At 46.0% G+C, this 24,437-nt stretch overlaps 1 protein-coding gene across 2 annotated transcripts in view; it reads left to right on the forward strand.

The window, feature by feature from the left end:
* The window catches only part of LOC140200902 (myozenin-2-like), a 49,551-nt gene extending 30,514 nt beyond the window's left edge, over window positions 1-19,037 (forward strand). Inside the window, exons 3-6 of one of the 2 annotated variants that reach the window (XM_072264549.1) lie at window positions 848-1,059; window positions 5,481-5,643; window positions 9,330-9,513; window positions 18,057-19,036. In XM_072264549.1, the coding sequence (XP_072120650.1) occupies window positions 848-1,059; window positions 5,481-5,643; window positions 9,330-9,513; window positions 18,057-18,243 (746 nt within the window). In that variant the 3' untranslated portion in view covers window positions 18,244-19,036. Of the gene's footprint in view, window positions 1-847; window positions 1,060-5,480; window positions 5,644-9,329; window positions 9,514-18,056 lie in introns of both variants that reach the window. The other variant, XM_072264550.1, reaches the window with a different exon arrangement.
* The last annotated feature ends 5,400 nt before the right edge of the window (window positions 19,038-24,437 follow it).

Consider the following 24,437-nt stretch of genomic DNA (forward strand, 5'->3'; position numbering starts at 1 on the left):
ATTCTGCAGATGTTGGAAATTCAAGCAACACACATCAAAGTTGCTGGTGAACGCAGCAGGCCTGGCAGCATCTCTAGGAAGAGGTACAGTCGACGTTTCAGGCCAAGACCCTTCGTCAGGACCCTTCGTCATGAATGTTGCTTTCTTGTGGCCTCAACAAAGTCCTAAACTAAGGGACAAAGCTTCAGGAAAAGAAGGCAACACTTTAGGACTGAGATGAGACGAACTTTCCATGTCCTGATGTTGTCTGAGGTTGGAGGTTTTTCTCCCAGAGAGATAAGGATCAGGCCACCCTTCGGACAGAGTGAGGGGGCATTGAGGAACAGCACCTGACTGGTTGCATCATTGCCCGGTACGGAAACTCCAGTGCACAGCATCACGAGCGGGTTGTAGACACCGCCAGCCAGGATGGACATAACCCATCGAGGACATCTTCAGGAGGCAGTTCCTCAAGAAGGTGGCGTCCCTCACCAAGGATAGGGACCCTCACAATATGGGACATCTTATTACCACCATCGGGGGGAGATACAGGAGCCTGAAGACACAATAATTCAGGAACAGCTTCTTCTCCACACCTTCAGATTTCTGAATGGTCTACGTACACTACCTCATTATTCCTTTTTATGTCTTTGCACTTTATGCTGCTGCAAAATCAAAAACTTCACATCCGATAGGATGGTGACAATGAACCTGATTCTGATTCTCTCTCCACAGATACTGCCTGACCTGCTGAGAATTTCCAGCTTTGTCCGTTTTTATTTCAGAGATTCATCAGCTGCGGCATTTTTTTTGTTGCTCTAATTTCTGGTTTAAAACTTGTGATCTCTCTCTCTCTGTTTTCAATAAGTGGTCGAGCTTGACCTGGGAAAGAAGGTCAGTGTACCACAGGATGTGATGATGGAGGAACTCTCTCTTCTCACCAACAAAGGATCCAAAATGTTTCAGATGCGGCAGAAGAGAGTGGACAAGTTCACAGTGGAAGGGATAGGAGGACAAGCGGCAGGGAGTGGCCCCCAAGGTGGCGTAATTGCTGGAGAGCATCTCGGCCAAGGCCATGTGGTAAATCAACATTGTTGAGATGAGCATTGATTGGCTTACTGGGGCTTGGGTCGAGGGTCAATGGTCTCACAGTGGTGGGGGAAGTCAAGGTCCCTGGGCAGAGGTAGATTGATGGTCCCACGGTGGAGGGGAGAATCAATGGTCCCACGGTGGAGGGGAGAATCAATGGGTCCCAGACAGAGAAAGATTGAGTGGTCCTTGGACAGAGGGAGAAATCAACGATCCCCTGATGGAGAAGGATTTAATGGTCCCCAGATGGAGGGAGAGTCAATGCTGTCTGGACAGCACGAGAATCAATGGACCCAAATCAGAAAGTGATTCAATGTCCCTGGTCAGAAGGGAAATAAATGGTCACCTGACAGGAGGAATTTAATGATCCCTGTGTGAAGTGGGAATCACTGGACCCCGAACAGAAGGGGATTCAATTGCCTCTGGACATAGAGGGATTCAATAGCCCCTGTGCGGAGGGGGATCAATGGTCACCATGCGGAGGGGGATCAATGGTCATCGGGCAGAGGGGGATCAATGGTCATCGGGCGGAGGGGGATCAATGGTCTCAGGGTGGAGGGAGATTCAATGGTCCCTGAGCGGAGAGGGACTCAATGGTCCCTGGACGGAGGGGACTCAATGGTGGCAGGGCAGAGTGAATTTGCTAGTCTCTGTGTGGAGCTAGTTTGGGAGATTTGGAACTAATAGTAGGGTTTGGCAAACATTTCTTGAGCCCCTCGCTCCAGTGTAGCTGCTGTGTGATACCCTGCCTCCTCCCTTCTATTCACAGGAGTCAGATGAAGAGGGAGGGATATCCCACTGATGTCAAACAATCTGTCACCATGCCTCATCTGGCTACCTTCAGACCTGCCACTAGTTCGGAGGACATCCCATTCTAGAGGCTCACATCGCACATTGAACTTTACAGCACAGTACAGGCCTTTCAGCCCACAATGATGTGCTGACCCTTAACCGATTCTAAGATCAATCTAACCCTTCCCTCTCACATTGCCCTCCACTTTCCTTTCATCCACCTGCCTAAGAGTCCCTTAAATGACCCTAAGGTATCTGCTTCTACCACCACCCACGGCAGTGTGTTCCACACACCCACCACTCTCTGTGTAAAAGAAAAAAACTACCTCTGACATCCTCCCCCCTGCCCCCACTATACTTTCCTCCAATCACCTTAAAATTATGCCCCCTGTATTAGCCATTACTGTCTTGGGAAGAAGTCTCTGTCTTCCACTTGATCTCTGCCTCTTATCATCTTGTACACCTCTATCCAGTCAACTCTAATCCTCCTTCACTCCAAAGAAAAAAGCCCTACCTCACTCAACCTGTCCTCATATGACACCCTCTCTAATCCAGGCAGCATCCTGGTAAATCTCCTCTGCACCCTCTCTAAAACTTCCTCATCCTTCCTATATTGAGACGACCAGAACTGAACACAATACTCCAGGAGAAGAATAAACAACAAAAACGTAACTTATGGCAACACACACGTAATGCTGAGGAACTCAACAGGTCAGGCAGCACCTGTGGAAATGAATAAACAGTCGACATTTTGGGCTGAGAGCCTTCTTCAGGACTGGAAAGGGAGGGCAAGGCACCAGAATAAAAATATGGGGGGAGGGGAAGGAGGAGAGCTGGAAGGTGAAGCTAGATGTATGGGAAAGGTCAAGAGCTAGAGAAGAAAGAATTGGAGAGAAGAGTGGACAATAGGAGAAAGGGAAGGAGAATGGGAACCAGGTGAGAGGAGGTAAGGGGCCGGAGTGGAGAATAGAAGAAGAGGGGAGGGAGGAGGGAATTTTTTTTTCCCTGAAGGAGAAATCGATGTTCATGCCATCAGGTTGGAGGCTACCCAGACAGTACAAAATGTTGCTCCTCCACCGTGAGGGAGGCCTTATCATGGCACAAGAGGAGGCTGTGGACCAGCATGTTGGGACGGGAGTCAGAATTAAAATGTTTGGCCACTGGGAAGCTCTGTTTTTGGTGGATGGAGTGGAGATGCTCAACAAAGCGGTCCCCGACTTATGGCGGGCCTCACCAGTGTAGAGGAGGACACATTGGGAGCACCGGACACAATAGACAATCCAAACAGATTCACAGGTGAGATGTTGCCTCAGCTGGATGGAATGTTGGAATGGAAGTGAGGGGAATTTATGGACAGGTGTAGCATTTTGGCCACTTGCAGAGATGAGTGCCAGGAGGGACGAATAGACAAGGGAATCGCGGAGGGAATGATCCATGTGGAAAGCAGAGAGGGTAGGGGAGGTAGAGATATGCTTAGAGGTAGAATCCCTCTGGGGACGGCACGAGGTGCGGAGGATGATGTGGTGGCTCATGGGGTGGTAGGTAAGGACGTGAGGAACACTGTTAAGACGGTAGGAAGATGCGGAGAGCGTGGATGTTCATGAAATGGAGGAAATATGGGTGAGGGGAACATCAGTAGTGGAGCGAGGGAACCCCTGTGCTTTGAAGAAGGAGCTCACATCTCTGATGTCCTGGAACAGAAAGGAACAGATGCGGTGAGGCGAAGGAACTGAGAGAAGGGAGATAGGGTGGGAAGATGTATAGCTGAGGTAACTGTGGGAATCGGTAGATTTATAAAAGATAATAATTTATGTTCTTCGTGTGAATGCTGCTTATCTGATGCTGTGTGCCTGTGATGTTCACACAGCAATAAATGCAACTTGAACTCCAACAATCGCCTTGATCACCTTCTCCAAAAACATAACTGAGTTTCCACAAGACATAGGATCAGAGTTAGGCCATTCAGCCCATCAAGTTTGCCCTGCCATTCCATTATGGCTGATTTATTATCCCTGTCATCCCCATTCTTCTGCCTTCTCTCCATAACCTTTGACACCATTATGAATGACTAGACCTCCACTGCCATCTGGTGCAATGACTTCCACAGTTCACCACCCTCAAGCTGCAGAAATTCCTCCTCATCTCCATTCTAAATGGACATCTCTCTATTCTGAGGCTGTGTCCTCTGGTCCTTGATACCCCTGCTATAAGAAACATCTTCTCCGCATCCACTCTTACTAGGCCTTCCAGTATTTGATAGGTTTCAGTGAGATTCCCCTTATTCTTCTAAACTCCAGCGAGTACAGGCCAGATCCATCAAATGCTCCTCATATGTTAACCCTATCATTCTCAAGAACCTCCTCATATACACATACGTACTGTGCCTATAAAAATGTTTTAGAACATTGTTTTACAACATTGAATCACAGTGGATTTAATTTGGCTTTTTTGACATATCAACAGAAAAAGACTTATGTGTCAAAGTGAAAACAGATCTCTACAAAGTGATCTAAATTAATTAAAAATATAAAACACAAAATAATTGATTGCATAAATATTCACCCTCTTTAATATGACACACCAAATCATCACTGATGCAGCTAATTGGTTTTAGAAGTCTCATAATTAGTTAAATAGAGATCACCTGTGTGTTTCAATTGATTGTAGTAAAAATACACCTGTATCTGGGAGGTCCAACTGTTGGTGAGTCAGTGGCTGAGATGGGAGAGACTGTGCATACAACAACTGTTACCCAGTTGCTTCACCAGTCACAGCTTTATGGGAGCGTGGTAAAGAGAAAGCCACTGTTGAAAAAAAACTCACATGAAATCTTGACTAGAGTTTACCAGAAGGCATGTGGGAGACTCTGAAGTCAACTGGAGAAATGTTCTATGGCTTGATGAAACCAAAATTGAGATTTTTGGCCATCAGACTAAATGTTATCGAAAGCTTCTGAAAGTAAAGGGTAAAATGAATGCAGCAAAATACGAGGAAAACCTGATGCATCTGCAAGAGAACTGCGACTTGGGAGAAGACTTGTTTTCCAGCAAGACAATGACCTTAAGCATAAAGCCAAAGCTACACAGGAACGGCTTAAAAACAACAAAGTGGCCAAGTCAGAATCCAGACCTCAATCTAATTGAGAATTTGTGGCTGGACTTGAAAAGGGCTGTTCACTCACCATCCCCATGCAACTTGATAGAGCTTGAACAGTTTTGTAAAGAAGAAAGGGGAAAAATTGTAGTGCCCAGATGTGCAAAGCTGATAGAGACCTATCCACACAGACTAGAGGCTGTAATTGCTGCCAAAGGTACTTCTACTAAATACTGACTTAAAGGGGGTGCAGATTTTTGCATTGTAGGGGAATTAAAGGTTATGGGGAAAAGACAGGCAGTTGGAGATGAGTCCGTGGCCAGGTCGACCGTGGTTTTATTGAAAGACAGAGCAGGCTCGATGGGCCAGGTGGCCGACTCCAGCTCCTATTTCTTATGTACTTATGCAATCAATTATTTTGTGTTTTATGTGGAGATATATACATATATAATATAGCGACAAGTGCTGGCCCAGAGTCATCAAATTATCTCATACATTATGTCATTCATTGCTTTCCCTCTCCGCAGGGCGCTGGTCAATATGTGGACGGGTTGAAGGAGAACTACAGGACAGAGGTCCACATGTACCCCAGTAAAGGGTCTGGGCCGGCTGTTCCCCCCAAACCCTTCGCCAAACTCTCCGCCGCCAAGAACATCAAGGTTGTGTTGAACCCTAACATCATTGCTCCAGGTAACTTCCGCCACCATGGTCGTAGTGAAGGAGCCATTTCTGTTCACTAGCAGGATGGACGAGGGTCACAAAGTCAGGACCCGCTGGAGCAGATCTTCATCTGGGTGTGGAAAAGATTACGAGAGAAAGGTCACCACTCCAATGGGAAATGGAGTCACCCCAGACAATACTCACAGGAATTCAGAGGACTGAGAGGGGATCCTAGAAACATATATAAAATATAGAGCACTATAGCATAGTCCAGGTCCTTCAGCACACAAAGTGCTAAATTTTTGATCAATCTCAATGGTTCCATTTAATATGAGAGAATGTACACAGTTCACAGCCTGAAATTCGTACTCTCCGCAGACATCCTCGAAACAGAAAACCCCAGAGAATGAATGACAGAAAAAAAACTTTAGAACCTCAAAGCCCCCCGCCCCCTCCCATGCACAAGCAGCAGCAAACTATCAACCCTCCCCCCCCCCACACTTTTTCCAGCAGAAAGCATCAGCCCCCCACCTTGCAAGCAATACTGAAGCCCCCAAAGAGACAATGATCTGTGGTCCATCAGAAACTATAGTCCACAACCCAGCAGGTTATTGGGTGTACTTAAGGCAGAGGTTGACGGATGCTTGAGTGGTCAGGGCATGAAGGGATACGGGGAGAAGGTAGGAGATTGGGGCTGAGAGGGAAGTGGAGCAGTCAGGAAATCGCAGAGCAGACACATTAGGTCAAATGGCCTAAATCTTCTCCTTTATCTTATGGTCTTAATCAGAAGTCAAAGGATTTTCCCTTGTTCTACCTCAATACACTGTGTAATGATTTGATCTGTGTAAAGCAGGATACAAGACGAGCTTTTCCCTGTAACAATAATAAACCAATTTACCAATTCCAATTGATGTATTATTGTCATATTATTATACCAAGATGCAGTGAAAGAATTTTTTTAATGTGCCATCCAGACACATCATTCCATGCATGAAGGTAGTATAAAGGAAAACATAACTCAGAATAAAGTTCCTGAGAGAGTGCAGTGCAGACAGAGAGACAATAAGGTGCAAGGGGCAAGATGGAGTAGATTGTGAGTTCTAGAGTTAGCATTTAGCGTGTGGAGAGAGGGAAGGGCTACTGCACAGGATTGATATAAGCGGCAGAGACTTGTAGACATAGTCAGCTCCATCATGGGCACTAGCCTGCATAGCTCCAGGACATCTTCAAGGATCAATGCCTCAAAAAGGCAGCATCCATCATTAAGGATCCCCATCTCCCAGGACATGTCCTCTTCTCATTGTTACCATCAGGGAGGAGGTACAGGAGCCTGAAGACACATACTCAATGTTTCAGGAACGGCTTCTTCCCCTCTGCCATCAGATTTCTGAATGGACAATGAACCCATGAACACTACCTCAATACTTTTTGTTATCTTCATTTTTGCACTACTTAATTATTTTAACTATTTATATATGTACTGTAATTCACAGTTTTCTGTTATGTATTGCATTGTACAGCTGCCTCAAAGACAAAAAATTTCACAACATATGCCAGTGATGATATGACATAGGTCAGACATATGCATGTCAACAAATACACTCAAAAACTTCTCCAGATGTGCCGTGGAGAGCATTCTGACAGGCTGCGTCACTGTCTGCTATGGAGGGGCTACTGCACAGGACCAAAAGAAGCTGCAGAAGATTGTAAATTTAGTCAGCTCCATCTTGGGTACTAGCCTACAAAATACCCAGGACATCTTTAGGGAGCGGTGTCTCAGAAAGGCAGCATCCATTATTAAGGACCTCCAGCACCCAGGGCATGTCCTTTTCTCACTGTTACCATCAGGTAGGAGGTACAGAAGCCTGAAGGCTCACACTCAGCGATTCAGGAACAGCTTCTTTCCCTCTGCCATCTAATTCCTAAATGGACAATGAACCCTTGGACACTACCTCACTTTTTTAATATACATTTCTGATTTTTAAATATTTCTGATTTTTGCACATTTTTAATCTATTCAATATACGTATACTGTAATTGATTTACTTATTCATTATTTTTTTCTCTCTGCAAGATTATGTATCGCATTGAATTGCTGCTGCTAAGTTAACAAATTTCACGTCACATGCCGGTGATATAAACCTGATTCTGATTTTAAACCTGATCCTGATTAGAGGCCTGGGGAAGAGTCTGGAGACTACCCGGTAGAAGTTGTCCTTGAGTCTGGTGTCATAAATGAAATAAGGGATGTGGACATCAGTTGTCCTTGGGTCTGCTGATATTATCAGACATCCCACCTCTCCCGGAAGTTCCAGGAGTCTCCCGCATATTAATAGCAGCTCCCCGACGCCCGCAAATTATATCCAATATCCCAGAAATGAGAGGGGGAGCAGGAGTGGGCATCCTGATAGGTCTACTTAGCACAAAGAGACCAATCAGTTTTCCCTCTGGGCGGGCTTTACAGTCGACCTCTGTCTCTCCATCAGTTCAGTTTCGTGTCCTGCACCGCCATGGTAGGGTGTTTCAAAAAAAGAAAATATAAAACGTACGTCACCCCAGACTACACTGAAGTGTACCCCTGCCTAATAGGGGTCAAAAATAATGACAGTGTTGCTCGCTGCACTGTTTGCAACAGTGACTTTTCTATTGCCCATGGTGGGTTAAGACTGTAAAAGACATGTTGAGGTGAGTTTAACAGGTGTCATTCGTTCATTAGCATAGCTAACGTTATTTAAACTAGCTGGCCAGCTGCTCAGGAGCTACTCTACTGAAGACATCCCACCTCTCCCGGAAGTTCTGGAAGTCTCCCGCAAATTGATGGTGCTACCTCCCTGAAATGAGTTTTTGCAGGGTGGGATGTCTGTATTATACATGTGTAAGGGATGTGGACATTGGCTGTCCTTGGGCCTGCTGGTATATGTTTTACATGTGTAAGGGATGTGGATGTGGAGCATTGTGAGTGGTTTTGGGCCCCACAATTAAGAAAGAATGTGTTGACATTATGAGGGTCCGGGGGAGATTCATGAGAATGATCCTGGGAATGAAGGGGTTAATGTATGAGGGCTGTCTGATGTTTTGGGCCTGTACTCACTGGAGTTCAGAAGAACGAGAGGGGAATTGCAGTGAAACCTTTTGAATATTGAAAGGCCCAGACGGAGAGAACGTGAAAATGATGTTTCTAACAGTGAAGGACTCTAGGACCAGAGGGCACAGCCTCAGAATAGATGGACGTCCCTTTAGCACAGGGATCAGTTGAAATAGGATTTCTCCAGGTGCTCCAGTTTCCTCCCACAGTCCAAAGATGTACCTGTTGGGAGGTTAATTGGTCATTGTAAATTGTCCTGTGATCAGACGAGTGTTAAAAATAGTTGTGTTGCTGGGGAATGCTGCTTGCTAAGCTGTGGGCAGCCAGTTCTGCATTGTATCTCAAAATAAAATTGATTTCTTTTGCCAGATCTGTGGAATTCATTGCCACGGACGGCTGTGAAGGCCAGATCATTGGGTACATTTAAAGTGGAGGTTGGTAGGTTCCTGTCTAGTCAAGGCTTCAAAGGTTACGAGGAGAAAAATGGGGTTGAGAGGGTTCCATGATGGAACGGTGGAGCAGAATCGATGGGCCAAATGGCCTAATTCTGCTCCTACGTCTTATGGTCAGCGGCTGGGAAAGAAGTCAGACTGTGGATCAGGTTTGATTGTGCTCTCTCCTCTCCGACCAGGTTACTCTGGCCCCCTGAAGGAAATCCCACCGGAGAAGTTCAATGTCACGGCCATTCCCAGATCCTATCAATCACCCTGGGCTGAGGCACTGGGTGAGCAGGCGGACATCCTGGAAACTGTGACTACTCAGCTGCCAGAGGCCCCTCCAAAGGCCGAGGCCCAGGCGTACAGGTGCTTCAACAGGTAAATCTCAGCGAGTTGCTCTTGTCTTTATCTTCATGTACTCCCTCCCAACATCAGTGCACACCTCCCCCATTCCAAACTCATTCCACTCCGGGATCGAGCGCAAAGTCCCGGTGAAGGCTCTCAGCCTGGGATGCCCATTGCTTATTCCCCTCTATAGGTGCTGTCTGACCCAGAACAGAGACCAGTACAGTACAGGAACAGGCCCTTCAGCCCACAATGCTGTGCTGACCCAATTAAATTAGTCATCAAGTGGCTAACTAAACTAACCTCCTCTGCCTACACAATGTCCAACTCCTTCCACTTCCCTCACAATTGTGTGCCTATCTTCTCTTAAAAGTCTCTAAAGCCTCCACCACCACCCCAGACAGCACATTCCCGTCACCCACCACTCTCTGTGTGAAAAAACTTGCCCCCGCATCTTAAATGCATGCCCTCTGGTATTGACATTTCATCACTTGGAAAAAAATATTGTCTGGCTACTCTATCTATGCCTCTCATTATCTTATACACCTCTATCGGATCTCCCTTCGACCTTAGCCACTCCTGAGAAAACAACCCAATACTGTCCAACATCTTGTTATGGCCCATGCCCTCGAAACCAGGCAACATCCTGGTAAACATCTCCTACACGCCCTCCAAAACTTGACATTCTTCCTGTAATGGGGTGACCAGAACTATACACAACCCAGGCTGCATCCTGGTGAACCTCTTCTGCACCTTCTCCAAAGCCTCAACATCCTTCCTATAATGAGGTGACCAGAAGTGTATGAGCTCCTCCGGTGTTGTGTGTCACACCAATTTGTTTCTGTGGTGTAGCAGGTAAAGCCGCTACCTTCCAGCTCCAGGTTCAATCCTGATGCCCAGAGCGATCTGTGCTTTCCCTGTGAACGTTTAGGAATGAGAATCCGGTTTATTATCACTGACCTCTGCGATGTGAAGTTTATTGTTTTGTGGCAGCAGTACAGTGCAAAGACACTTACTGGAAATCCAGCAAGAGCACAAGCTTTAGACCGGAAACGAGAGCACGAAATAAAATTCTGCAGATGATGAAAGTCTAAAATAAAAACGGACAATGCTGGAAATACTCAGCGTGTCGGCAGCATCTGCAGATAGAGAATCGGAATCAGGTTTATTGTCCCCATCCTACAGGATGTGAAATTCATGTTTTTTACATCAGCACTACAGTGCTAAGATGTAAAATTACTATAAATGACAAAATAAATAGTGCAATAAGAGGAAATAGTGAGGTAGCGTTCATGGGTTCATGGAATGTTTAGAGATCTGGCAGAGGGAAAGAAGTTGTTCCTGAAACATTCAACATGTGTCTCTGGTTACCTCCTCCCTGATGGTAGCAATGAGAAGAGGGTATGTCCTGGGTGGTGAGGGTCCTTAATGATGGATGGCACCTTCTTTAAGATTGACCTTCCAAAGTCAATCACGTCACACTTTTCCAGATTGAACTCCGTTTGCCACACCTCAGCGCTGCCCTGCATCCTGTCGATGTCCTGTTGTAACCTCCTGTCCACAACATCACCACCTGCAAACTTACTAACCCACCCTTCCACTTCCAAGTCATTGATAAAAGTCACAAAGAGCATGGGTCCCAGAACAGATGCCAGTGTAAAATCACTGGTCACCAACCTCCAGGCAGAATACCCTCCATCTATTCCCACCCTCTGCCCTCTGTGGGAAGCCAATTCTGTTTCCACACAGCCAGCTTTCCCTGGATCCTATGCCTCCTGACTTCCTGAATGAGCCTACCGTGAGGAACCTTGTCAAACAGCTGACTGAAGTCCAAATACACCACATCCACTGCTCTACCTTCATCAATATGTTTTGTCAGATGTTGAGATGCTCCCACTGGTGGGAGAATAACAAACAAGGGGACACAGCTACCAAATATGAGGCCTGTCACTTAAAACTGAGGGTGTAGAAATTCCTTCTGTCAGAGGTGATGAATCTCTGGTATTCTCTGCCCAGAAGGGTGGTGGAGGCCTAATCACTAGACATAGAAAAATACCTGAACTGTCAGAAGATTTTCCATTGTATGTCGTTCCATGGGGTTGCCTCATTAGTCGAGATTGAGTTCAAGAGCTGTGAGGTAATGTTGCAGCTCTATAAAACTCTGGTTACACCACACTTGGAATATTGTGTTCCGTTCTAGTTGCCTCATTATAGGAAGGATGTGGAAGCTTTTGAGAGGATGCAGAGGAGATTTACCAGGATGCTGCCTGGATTACAGAGTGTGTCTTATGAGGATAGGTTGAGTGAGATAGGGTTTCTCTTTGGAGCGAAGGAGGATGAGAGGTGATTTGACAGAGGTGTACAAGATGATGAGAGGCAAAGATCGAGTCGACAGCCAGGGTGCAAATGGCCAACATGAGGGGCACACAGTAATTTTAAGGGAAATGGAAGAAAGTATAGTGGGTATCTCAAAGGTGGGTTTTTTATACACAGAGTGGTGGCTGTTGGGAACAAGCTGCCAGGGTTGTGTCAGAGGCAGATCCTGCATTAACCCTGAACTCTGCTGTCAAAGTGAATCACATCACACTGACTGTATAGGAGGGATGTCAGAGGTAATTTTTTTTTTACATAGCGTGGTGGGTGTGTGGAACACGCTGCCAGGGGTGATGGTAGAAGCAGATATGTTAGGGACATTTAAGAGTCTCTTGTATGGGCACATGGATGAGAGAAAAATGGAGGTCTGCGTAGGAGGGAAGGGGGAGTAAGTTTGGCACATCATTGTGGGCCGAAGGGCCTGTACTGTGCAATACTGTTCTATGTTCCACGTTCTAGAAGTTTGGATAGGAGGAGTATAGCGGGCTTTAGTCCAGGACAGGGCTGAAAGCCGTCAGGTAATATTGCAGCTCTATAAAACTCTGATTAGACCATACTTGGAATATTGTGTTCGGTTCCAGTCGCCTCATTATAGGAAAGATATGGAAGCTTTCGACGGGGTGCAGAGGAGATATCTGCTATCTTTGTATGAGAAGTGGCAGATGGTGTTCAATCACATCCACTTCCTCATCCAGGACCTTCCCCAGAACAGCTCCCTGTGTAAAATCTCTGGTTGCCAACCAGAGATAGCACACTCTCCATCTACAACCACCCTCTGCCTCCTGTGGGCATGCCAATTCTGAATTGAAGGCATGATGGGTCCTGGACAACCAGGGAGTCCCTGCCATAACACTACCAGATCACCTATCACGTGGCCGGTTCAAGTAACTTGTGTGCCCAAGTTTCTGGTCACATTAGAAAATTTTATCCCGAGGTAATTCATTTACCACACGCTCTGTCTGTACACGTTGGAGATCTAACCGGTGTATTCTGGTCCGAGTGATTTCACTGCTTTGGACCGTAGTGAACATATGATCTAAACTGGTCTCAGAGTGCAGAAATAGAGTGTTGCTAGCCCAATAATAATCCTTTATGGGCAGTCTCTCGCTGTCCTCAAGAGGAGGTAACACAAAGACTGAGCTGACCATAGAAGACCCTAAGCCGACGTGCTAGTCCACAGCCTCCTCTTTAGCCACAATTAGGCCACTGTCTGAGTAGAGATCCAACCTGATGGCATGAACATTGATTTCTCCTTCTGGTAATTTCCCCTCCCCCTTCCCTCTTCAATTCCCCAGTCTGACCTCTTGCCCCTTCTCCTTGCTTGCCTCCCCCCTTTGCCAGTATTCCTCCTACTTCCGTTTCTCCCATGGACCACTCTCCGCTCCTATCAGATTCCTTCTTCTCCAACCGATCTGACTTCACCTTTCACCTTCCCCCCGCCTTTTTCATTCTGGTGTCTTTCCCCTCCCTTTCCAAGGGTGTCAGCCCGAAATGCTGACTGTTTATTCATTTCCATTGAAGCTGTCCAACCTGCTGAGTTCCTCCAGCATTTTGTGTGTGTTGCTCTGGGTTTCTGTTAATGACTCCAAGAATTGTATCCCAATCAACTTTTCAAAAGGCTCGAGAAGGAATTTTTTAAGAAGTGGAAAGACTCAGCAGGTCAATCAGCATCTGTGATGAGAGAATTGACATTCCAACTCCTAAGCCCTTCATTGTTTGGACCTGAAATGCTGCCTGTTTCTCCCTCCACAGATACTGCCTGACATGCTGAGTGTTTCCAGTGCACTCTGGTTTTTATCTCAGATGCCCAAAATAAACCAGTGCAGTACAGGACCAGGCCCATCGGCACACAACATTGTGCTGAACCAATTAAATTATTGATCACACTAACTGCTGCAGGAACTCAGCAGGTCAGGCAGCACCTATGGAGATTAATTTATTGTGTTTAAAATTAATAATCAAATGGCCAACTAAACTAATCCCCTCTGCCTACACAACTTTTTTATTAAGTGCAATCGTGAACAATAGCCAGATCAGAAACGCTGATCAAGTCAACTAGTTCCCGAAGAGAACTCTGATAGGCCAGTCAGATGGTTCGCTGCTGCTCAGCGGGAGAACACAAGAAAAATCATATGTACTCATAGCAAGTACATAGAACAGGCACAAGGGTTGCTAGCTCCCGTATCCTAGAAACACACCTGAGCGGTGGGCGGAGGTATGTGCTTTGCACGACCTGATCTGAAAGCATCATGTTGACTCATAACAGATTGTGAACATGGTGGAACAGCTTAGTTAAGGATAGGGTGATCAGCACAGATGGACAAATTATACCTCCACTACCCCATGACAATGTCCATATCCTTCCATTTTCCTCACATTCATCTGCCTATCCGAACATCCCTTGTGTTTCTGGAACACAAACAACAAAAGAAAACAATAGAATTCACAAAAAACACACACACCACAAACATCCAATGTGCGAAAAAGAAGGAACAAATCGTGCAGACAATAACAAGCCAATAATAATCCGCAGAACGTGAACCGTAGAGTCGCAACTTACCCCTCACATCTCCTTTGAAATTACCCCCCTCACCTTAAATGGATGCCCTCTGTTATTAGACATTTCAACCTAAAGAAAAAGATACCGCCTACTCTATCACTGCCTCCCATAATTTTAAAAACCTCTATTAGATCTCCCCTCACCCTCGGCTGCTCCAGAGAAGACAACCCAAGTTTGTTCACCTTCTCGTTATAGCACATCAGCAGGGTTTTATTTTTTAATTTTCATGCAAAAAGGGATTTGGGATTTTTCTACTTCCTGTTCCGACATGTCAGTTCAAGGCCTACTCTACTGCCGCGATGAGGCCACACTCAGGTTGGAGGAGCAACATCTTGTATTCCGTCTGGGTAGTCTCCAACCTGATGGCATGAACATCAATTTCTCAAACCTCTGGTACTTGCCCACCCCCTTCACCATTCCGCATTTCTGTTTCCCTCTCTCATCTTATCTCCTTACCTGCCCATCACCTCCCTCTGGTGCTTCTCCCCCACCTTCCCTTTCTTCCAAGATCTTCAGATACCCCAATCTCCAACCCTGTATCTCTTTCACTGGGAAACAACTTCCCAGCTCTTTACCCCTTCCCTCTCCCGATGTCACCTATCACCTACCAGCTTGTACTTCTTCCTCCCCTCCATCCACCTTCTTATTCTGACTTCTCATCTTTTGTTTTTCCTCCATCCTGATGAAGGGGCTCAGCCCGAGAGGTCGACTGTTTACACTTTTCCACAGATGCAGCCTGGCCGCCTGAGTTCCCCTAGCGTTTTGTGTGTGTTTCTTGGGTTGTTTTACTCGTCTACCTTTACTGGCCACACCTGTTTCCCCTCGAAGGTGGGGGGGGGGGTGAGCCGCCACCTTGTACTGCTGTGGTCCTTCTGGGGAAGGTGCTCCCGTGGTGCTGGTGGCGAGGTTCCGGGATTTAGACCCTGCAGCGATGAAGTAACAGCAATGTAGTTCCAAGAATGGTGGAATGGTGGCTGACCGGGAGGGAAAGCTGGAGGTGAAGGTGCCAGCCATGTAAAGAGCGGGGCCACTTGATCGTTGGGTCCATGCTAGGAAAGAGAGTTTACAACTCAAAGTGGCCATCCAGTGTCCTAACAACAAGGCATCGGAGCAGAGTTAATCAAAATGCTGGAGGATCTCAGCAGGTCAGGGAGCATCCACTGAAATGAACAATCAGCCCAGACTCTTCATCAGGACGACAAAGGACGAGGGAAGAAACCAGAATAGGGAGGGGGAAGGGAAGGAGTACAAGTTAGAAAGTGATAGGTGAAGCCAGGTGGGTGGACGAGCGGTTGTGAAAAAGCTGCCAGGTGATAGGTGGGAAAGGTAATGGGCTGATGAAGAAAGAATGTGAATATGGGAGGAGGGTGGACCATGGGAGAAAGGGAAGGAGGAGAGGAACCAGAGAGAGGTGAAGGGCAGGTGAGGAGAAGAGGGAAGGGGTTGCCAGAGAAGGGAGATCAAAATAAGCCCATTGAGCCCATCAAGTCTGCTCTCCCATTCGATCATGGCAAATTCATTTTCCCTCTTAAACCCACTCTCCTGCCTTTTCCCCATAATCTTCGACATCCTGACTAATCAAGAACCTGCCAATCTCCTCTTTAAATATACCCATGTAGTGCAGACCTTTAAACCAACACCACAATCAATGTCCCTCCGTTTTTCTATCATCCATATGCCTATTGAAGAGTCTCTTCGATGTCCTCGATGTTATGTCGAAGCTGTATAAGATGTTAGAGTACTGTGTGGGGTTCTGGTCACCAAACCTACAGGAAAGATGTCAATAAGGTTGAAAGAGTGCAGAGAAAATTTACTAGGCTGTTGCCAGGACTTGAGGGCCTGAGTAGTATGGGAAGGCTGAATAGGTTAGGACTTTATTCCTTGGGGTATAGGAGAAAGAGGAGGGATTTGATAGAGGGGCATAGATAGGGTGGTTGCAAGCAGGCTTTTTTCCACTGAGGTTGGGTGAGGCTAGAACTAGAGGTCATGGGTTAAGGGTGAAAGGGGAAACTTCTTCACTCGGAGGATAGTGTGAGTGTGAACGAGCTGCCAGAGGTGTAAGGGGGTTGGATTTCAACACTTAAGAGAAACCTGGATAAGTACACGGATGGGGGAAGTATGGAGGGTTCTGGTCCAGATGCAGGATGATGGGAGTAGGCAGTTTGCATGGTCTAGATGGGCCAAAAGGACTGTTTGTATGCTGTACTGGTCTGAGACTCTGTGTGTCAGCAACTGTCAACACCACCGGTTGTGTGTTCCACACACCCACCACTGTCTGTGTAATAAAACCTACCTCTGACATCCCCCTATACTTCCCTCCAATTACCTTAACCAGGGATCCCCAAACTGGAGTCCACAGACCCCTGCTTAATGGCATTGGTCCGATGCATAAAAAACCATTGGTCGCCCTGTCTTAAAAGGACGTCCTCCAGTATTAGTTATTATTTGTGTTGCCTTCAAACTTAGCCAATCCATATTCACATCCACACCATTTATATATAACACAAGGGGCACTTGAAGGTGGAAAACCTGGCTGATGCCCTCCAGAGCGTCAGAAGGTGAGGGCAAACTGCGAGCAAAATATAAAATCACAAGAGGCATAAATGTGATGCTGTGGAAGCGTTAACAGTTAGCATGACACTCTTAAAGCTCAGGGCATCTGAGTTCAACATTCAATTCTGGTGCTGTCTGTAAGGAGTTTGTATGTTCTCCCTGTGACCGTGTGGGTTTCCTCCGGGGGCTCCAGTTTCCACCCACAGTCTAAAGGTATACTGATTAGTAAGTTAATTGGTCATTGTAAATTGTAAACTGTCCTGATACACAGTTCTCAAACGTGCAAGTGTAATAGCTATCACAGGCCGGGCGTCAAAGAGTTCGAATACTGGTGTCCTCGGTAAGAAAGTTTATACGTTCCGTTCTGTGTGTGCATGGATTTCCCCCGGGTGCTCTGGTTTCCTCCCACAGTCTAAAGACCTACCAGTTGGTAGGTTAATTGGTCAGTGTAAATTGTCCTGTGACTAAGCTAGGGTTAAGTGGGTGGGTTGTTCTCACCAGAAGGGCCTGTTCCACGCTGTACCTCTAAATAAATAAACAGGGTAGGTAGAGTCTTTTCTGCAGGGTGGAAATGCCAAATACTAGGTTTAAGGTGGGGGGGGGGAAGAGTCTAAAGGAGTAACACTCACAAAGTGCTGGATGATTTTAGCAGGTCAGGCAACATCTAGAAAGGAATAAACGGTCATCATTTTGGGCCGTAACCCTTCTTCAGAACTGTTCACTTAGGGAGAACTGTTGAAGGGTCTCGGACCGAAACGTCGACTGTTTATTTATTTCAGTCTGACCTGCTGAGTTCATCCAGCATTTTGTGTGTGTTGCTCTGGATCTCCAGTATCTACAGAATCTCGTGTTTATGATTTAGGAGGTATATTTTTTTTTTTTTAGTGGTGGGTGCCAGGGTGGTGGTAGGATAACAATGTTTAAGAGACAGCCACTTGAATGTGCAGAAAATCGACCATGTGCAGGCAGATGGGATTGGTTCAAACTGGCATCGTGGGTTAGTACAAGCATTGTGGACCAAAAGGTCTGTTCCTGAAACGGCAACCAATGACTAAACAGTCCCAATTTGTGTTCCTTCCCCTTTCCCCAGAGCCGCCACGCCGTTTGGTGGTCCAGGCGCCTACAGGAGGCTGCTGGAGGTGAACGGCCCGGAGACCATGGCGACGCCAGTGGAGCCTGATATCGTCGAGACTCCACTGTTCACCAACAGGCCCTGTTTCAACCGCCTGCCCCGAGGATGGACAGGGCCGCCTCTCCCAGAGTCCGCGGAACTCTGAGACCGTCCCCGGACGGCTATCTAACAATTGGAAGCCGCAAGCACATCCGACAGGTGAAGGGAAGGTTTTACAGAGGGCGGTGTGTGCCCCAAATACATCTGATAACCCCTGCTTCCCCATGACTAACATACAGTACTGAATGCAATTGTACTGAACACAACTGGTTTCTGCAGTGCAAACCAGCCAAGATGTTAACCACAGCACAAACACCAACACTGTTAACCTAATATATACTAAATAAATGTGTAGTGTATGAAACTAACGATATTTCACTGTGTTCTCTTTCAGTTTACTGTCCAATACAACAGTTTGAGGGATGGAAATCTGGCCTTACAGAATCCGTATATAAATGCCAACATTCAAAAGTACATTCATTGCCAATGTATGTATACTACTCACAACCTTGACATTCGTCTCCTGGCAGGCCGCCACAAAACAAAGAACCACAATAGAATTCACAAGAAAACACACACACCACAAACATCCAATTTGCGAAAAAGAAGGAACAAATCGTGCAGACAATAACAAGCCAATAATAATCTGCAGAACGCGAAGCCGCAGAGCAGCTCAGCACCGCGACGTTCAGCCACTGAGTTAAAAAAATTGTTCTTGCAGAATTTTAGTCAGAGAGAAAGAACCACAAAAATGAGAAGGAAGCAAATATTTCTGGCAAGGGCTTTCATTACGGGAATTCGATTGTTTTCTAGGAATGAATTAGATTATCACTAATTTTAAAAACGCAAACAACAGGAATTCTGCAGATGCTGGGAATTCAAGCAACACACATCAAAGTTGCTGGTGAACGCAGCAGGCCAGGCAGCATCTCTAGGAAGAGGTACAGTCAACGTTTCAGGCCGAGACCCTTCGTCAGGACTAACTGAAGGAAGAGTTAGTAAGAGATTTCTAAGAGTTTAATAAGAGTTAGTTAAAATCTCTTACTAACTCTTCCTTCAGTTAGTCCTGACGAAAGGTCTCGGCCTGAAACATCGACTGTACCTCTTCCTAGAGATGCTGCCTGGCCTGCTGCGTTCACCAGCAACTTTGATGTGTGTTGTCTATCACTGATTTACATAGCATGAGATCTGTTTTGCGGCCGCCGTACAGCGCAAAGACATAACGTTATTGTAAACTGCAAAATAATGCTTTAAAAAGGAGCAAAGGGAAAGTGTTTTTGGGTTCATGGGCTGCCCAGGACCCAAACCACCAGGCTACCCTACAGCCATCAGGGTCTTCAACCAGCGTGGGCAACCTCATTCACCGATTCCACAAACACAATGTTCTGCAGATGCTGAAACACTAGAGCAGTGCTTCCAAAACTTTTTTGGATGACTGCCCTTGGCTCCCAGACCATGTCCCCGGCCCCCCTCCCTTTCCAGCCATTACATAAAAACAACAATGAAGTTTGATTTGCAATGCACAGTGAAAGCAAACAAGAATCGCAACTTTTCAAACAACATTTACAACTACAAAATAAAATGGTTTCTTTAATTACAGTAAACACAAATTTCACCAATAATTTCAGAGTGTACATTGGTGGTCCAACTATCCTCTCCTTCATTGCTTTTTCACTCTGACGCAGCTCACCCCGGTAGACACAGTGAACTTGAAGATCACCAGCTGGAATTCTTTCCTTCTCTTCCAACTCAGAGAGGCTCAGAAATTGGGAAAGGTTGCGACGGCCAATGTCACATTTAAGTAGGGTTAACTTGGACGCTACCATGGGTGCCGTGGTAGCGCAGTGATTAGCGCAATGCTATTGCAGTTCAGAGTTCAATCCTGGCGACCTCCGTAAGGAGTTTCTGTACGTCCTCCCCACGGAATGCGTGAGTTTTCCCCGGATGCTCTGGTTTCCTCCCACAGCCCAAAGACCAACTGGGTGGGTTAATGGGTCATTGTAAACTGACCTGTGATTGGATTAGGGTGAAGTCGGGGTTGTCAGGGATTGCTGGGCAGCGTGGCTCGAAAGGCTGGAAGGCCTACTCTGCATTGTATTGCTAAATAAATAATAAATACAAAAATGTGGAGACAACTGACTTGACTTTGATAAGGCTCACATCGTTTTCTTGCAATTGAAGAGTGATTTTATGAAACTTCGCAAATAATTCTGACAAATAAGCAACGCCATGCCTAATATTCTTGTGTTGATTACTGAATGAAGCATTCAACTCTTGAAAGAATGTTATCACTGTTTCAAAACGTGCATTAAAAGTGTCTCAGGCAGTTTCCTTTTGAGAGCTGTGTGCTACAGGAAGCCTTCAAACTGTTCATCATTCCAAGTACAAAGCTCTCAGGATTGTCAAGAAATGAAGCATGGGACTTGATTTTATTTACCACTGTGATAACAGTATTTAATGATTTGTGCATGCGATCACTTGGGGGTGTTTTTGTAACAAGATGTCTGTGAATTTCAACTATGTTATGTGTAGCTATTTTTAAGAAAGTGGTGTCCTGTCATTGATGGTGCCTCATCTGTTACACAAGACCCTGCAGCGGATAGTGAGGTCAGCTGAGAAGATCACTGGGGTCTCCCTTCCCGCCATTACAGACATTTACACCACGCACTGCATCCGCAAAGCAAACAGCATTATGAAGGACCCCACGCACCCATGCAAACTCTCTTCCCTCCTGCCATCTGGCAAAAGGCACCGAAGCATTCGGGCTCTCACGACCAGACTATGTAACAGTTTCTTCCCCCAAGACATCAGACTCCTCAATACCCAGAGCCTGGACTGACACCAGCCTACTGCCCTCTACTGTGCCTATTGTCTTGTTTATTATTTATTGTAATGCCTGCACTGTTTTGTGCACTTTATGCAGTCCTGGGTAGGTCTGTAGTCTAGTGTAATTTTTGTGTTGTTTTACGTAGTTCAGTGTAGTTTTGGTATTGTTTCATGTAGCACCATGGTCCTGAAAAATGTCTTGTTTTTACTGTGTACTGTACCAGCAGTTATGGTCGAAATGAGAATAAAAAGCGATGTGACGTGACTTGACTGTGACGAGTGGAGAATGTTGGTGAGTGACATGTCTTTCTCTTTGAAAAATTGCTCTGCAACCCAAGATATTGACTCCCCCTTCGCATCAGTTTCTAGTCCCCTGACAAATAACAGCTCTTGAACCATACTTCTATCTTTTATGAAGCAAACATAACCAAGAAGAAAAGATTAATTACCTGGCATCCTACAACACAGGAAGTTCCGTTGTCCTAAGTATGCTGCACAATGTGTCTTCCACATTCTCAGACATTTTATCGATTCATCTTTGAACAGAGTTGTCATTGAGTAGAATTGCTTTAATTATTTGATCTGGTGACTTACGCAAAACTGTTCTCAGAACCTCCTTTCCTGCTAGCAGAATCAGTTCTTCTTCCATTAAATGGGGATCCCCAGATTTAGCAATGAGCAATGAAATGTTGTGTGAGGCGTGCGAACCATCACTGTTTTGTTGTGAAGTGTTGGCAAACATGTTTTGAAGTGTTTCCTGTTTCTTAAAGTTTTCACAAAGTGACTGAAAATAAGCCAGATTTCTTGTTTGTTTTATCACAGTATATTCTCTTCAAGTGTCCAAGGAGCCTGGACGGATTAAATGCCTCATTTGAAAACCCTTTTCTTGGAACTGACACATTGGCTGCAGCTGGTTGCTTGGTGCTAATATAAATCCATTTTCAGATACTGTACACCAGACTATACTGTCTAAACTCCTTCTCCTTTTGATCAGTTTCTGCCATTTTCATTAGGGATTAACGACCAAATTCAATTGTCTACAGGTTAAGTCCAACCTCGATTGCTGCAGTCAATGAAGGGGAAAGTTATGATGTCATTATGGCTCAGGCAAAACCTGACTATCTGCCAGGAGGTACGCAAAGTGGGGCAGTGTATCTCGATTGGGCTGTGGGCCAGACAAAGGTGGTCAAGACCATTCGAAAGCACAAAGTCTGAACTTTACCCCTTTGAACCCCATTTCTCTAATTCACAGGAAATGCTTTCATTCCATTCTTTCCCCCTTTGTCCAGTCCCTTCCCAGCTACATTGGCGACACATCTCAGGCTCTCGATTGCCTCAGTAACTTCCAATTCCCTGTCCCTGACCACCTCATTCTCATCATGGATGTCCAGTCCCCATACACTTCTATCCCCCATCAAGAAGGCCTTAAAGCTCTCCACTTCTTTCTCAATAAAAGGTCCAACCAATTCCACTCCACCAACACCCTCCTCCATCTGACAGAACTAGTCCTCACCCTCAAATATTTTTCTTTCAGCTCCTCCCACTTTCTTCAGACTTGAGGGGTAGCCGTAGGCGCCCACATGGTTCTGCGTTGACTATGCAGAACAGTACATGTTCCAAGCCTTCCCTGGTAATGCTCCCCAACTCCTTCTCTGATACACTGATGACTGCTTCATGCACCCATGCTGAGCTCATCAATTTCATCAACTTTGCCTCCAGCTTCCACTCTGCCCTTAAATGCACTTGGTTCATCACTGAAACCTCCCTCCCCTTTCTCATTCTCTCTGTCTCCATCTCTGGAGACAAACTGTCAACCTATTTCCTAAACCTACCAATTTCCACAGTTACCTTGACTCTTCCCACCCTGTCTTTGTAAAAATGTTATTCCCTTTTCTCCATTCCTTCATCTCCTGGTACGCAGTTCCAGGACATCAGAGATCTTCTCCTTCTTCAAAGAATAGAGTTTCCCTTCCTCCACTACAGATGCTGCCCTGAGCCACATCTCTTCCATTTCCCAAACATCCAGACTCACCCCAGCTTCTCGCCACCGTAACAGTGACAGAGTTCCTTTTGTCCTTACCTGCCACCACCCTGCAGCTTCTGTCATCCTAAAGGGATCCTACTGGTAAACACACCTTCCTCCCCCTCCCCCTCCCCACTTTCCAGAGGGATCACACCCTCCACAATTCCCTTGTCCGTTCGTCAACCTCCACTAATCTCTCTCCCGGCACGTATCACTGCAAGCAGCCCAAGTACTACACTCCATTGATGCTGCTCGACCTGCCGATTTCCTCTGGTATTTTGTGCGTAATACTTCTCTGACCCACCCCAAGGCTAAAACTATAAATGCCATCTCAGACATGAATACTGTACCATGGACATACAACCTTTCTTCACCTTGATCTTTTCTTGAAGGTCCAAGTCAACCACAGGCAAAGGGAAAAGCCATGGAATTATGACATAAAGGGGGTACAGTGGGATCATATTCCAAATCAAAATATCTCAAGGTTTTGTGCCCCTTGGTTTCCCACCCACCCAGAACTGAAGGCCCTACAAATACAGTGCTTCCAATACTACTGATGTTGCGATATTGGATGACCAACTTTACGCCCTCTTACGTTAACCCAATAAACCAGTGCTAACTGTAACCTGTGTAGAGGTAAAGATACTCCACCCATTTCTACCAAAACTGGGGATGGTTTAATAGCACCACAACATCATCTCAATGCTTGAGCATTAACTTTAGCTTGGAGCTTTAAGACCGCCGGTGAGAAATAAGGTGGTGGGAGGAGGGAAAGGAAGACAAGCTGGAAGGTGATAGGTGAAGCCAGGTAGGTGGGGGAGGGGCCATGAAGTGAGAAGCTGGGAGGTGAAAGGTGGAAAAGGTAAAGGGCTGGAGAAGAAGGAATCTGATAGGAGAGGAGAGTAGATCATAGGAGAAAGGGGAGGAGGAGGTGCATCTGAGGGAGGAGATAGGCAGGTGAGGAGAAGAGGTAAGAGGTAAGAGGCCAGAGCTGGGAATTAAAGAAGAGGGAAGGGGGAAGGGGAAAAGTACTGGCAGTTGGAGAAATTAATGTTCATGCCATCATGTTGGAGGCTACCAGGATAGAAGTTGGGGTGCTGCTCCCCAACTTGAAAGTGCCCTCATCGTGACAGTAGGGGAAGCCATAGGCTAATATGTCGGAATGGGAATGGAGATTGGAATTAAAATGATTGGCCTCCGGGGAAAACCTGCTTTTTGTGAATGCAGATGTTTCCATGACATATAGATTCACTTTCAAAGTCTCTACGATGCACGTCCTCAGTATCATTTATTTACTTGGCTGCACAATCTGTCCTCTCTTGCACATTGGCTGTTTGCTAGCCTTAATATCCAGTTCTTCAGAAATTCTATTGCTTGTTTTTATTTTCTCCCGTAAATGCCTGCAAAAAAAAGGATTTCAAGGTCGTGTATAGTGAGATGTGTGAGATATA

Source organism: Mobula birostris, chromosome 7, assembly GCF_030028105.1.
Source record: "Mobula birostris isolate sMobBir1 chromosome 7, sMobBir1.hap1, whole genome shotgun sequence".
Lineage (NCBI taxonomy): Eukaryota > Metazoa > Chordata > Chondrichthyes > Myliobatiformes > Myliobatidae > Mobula > Mobula birostris.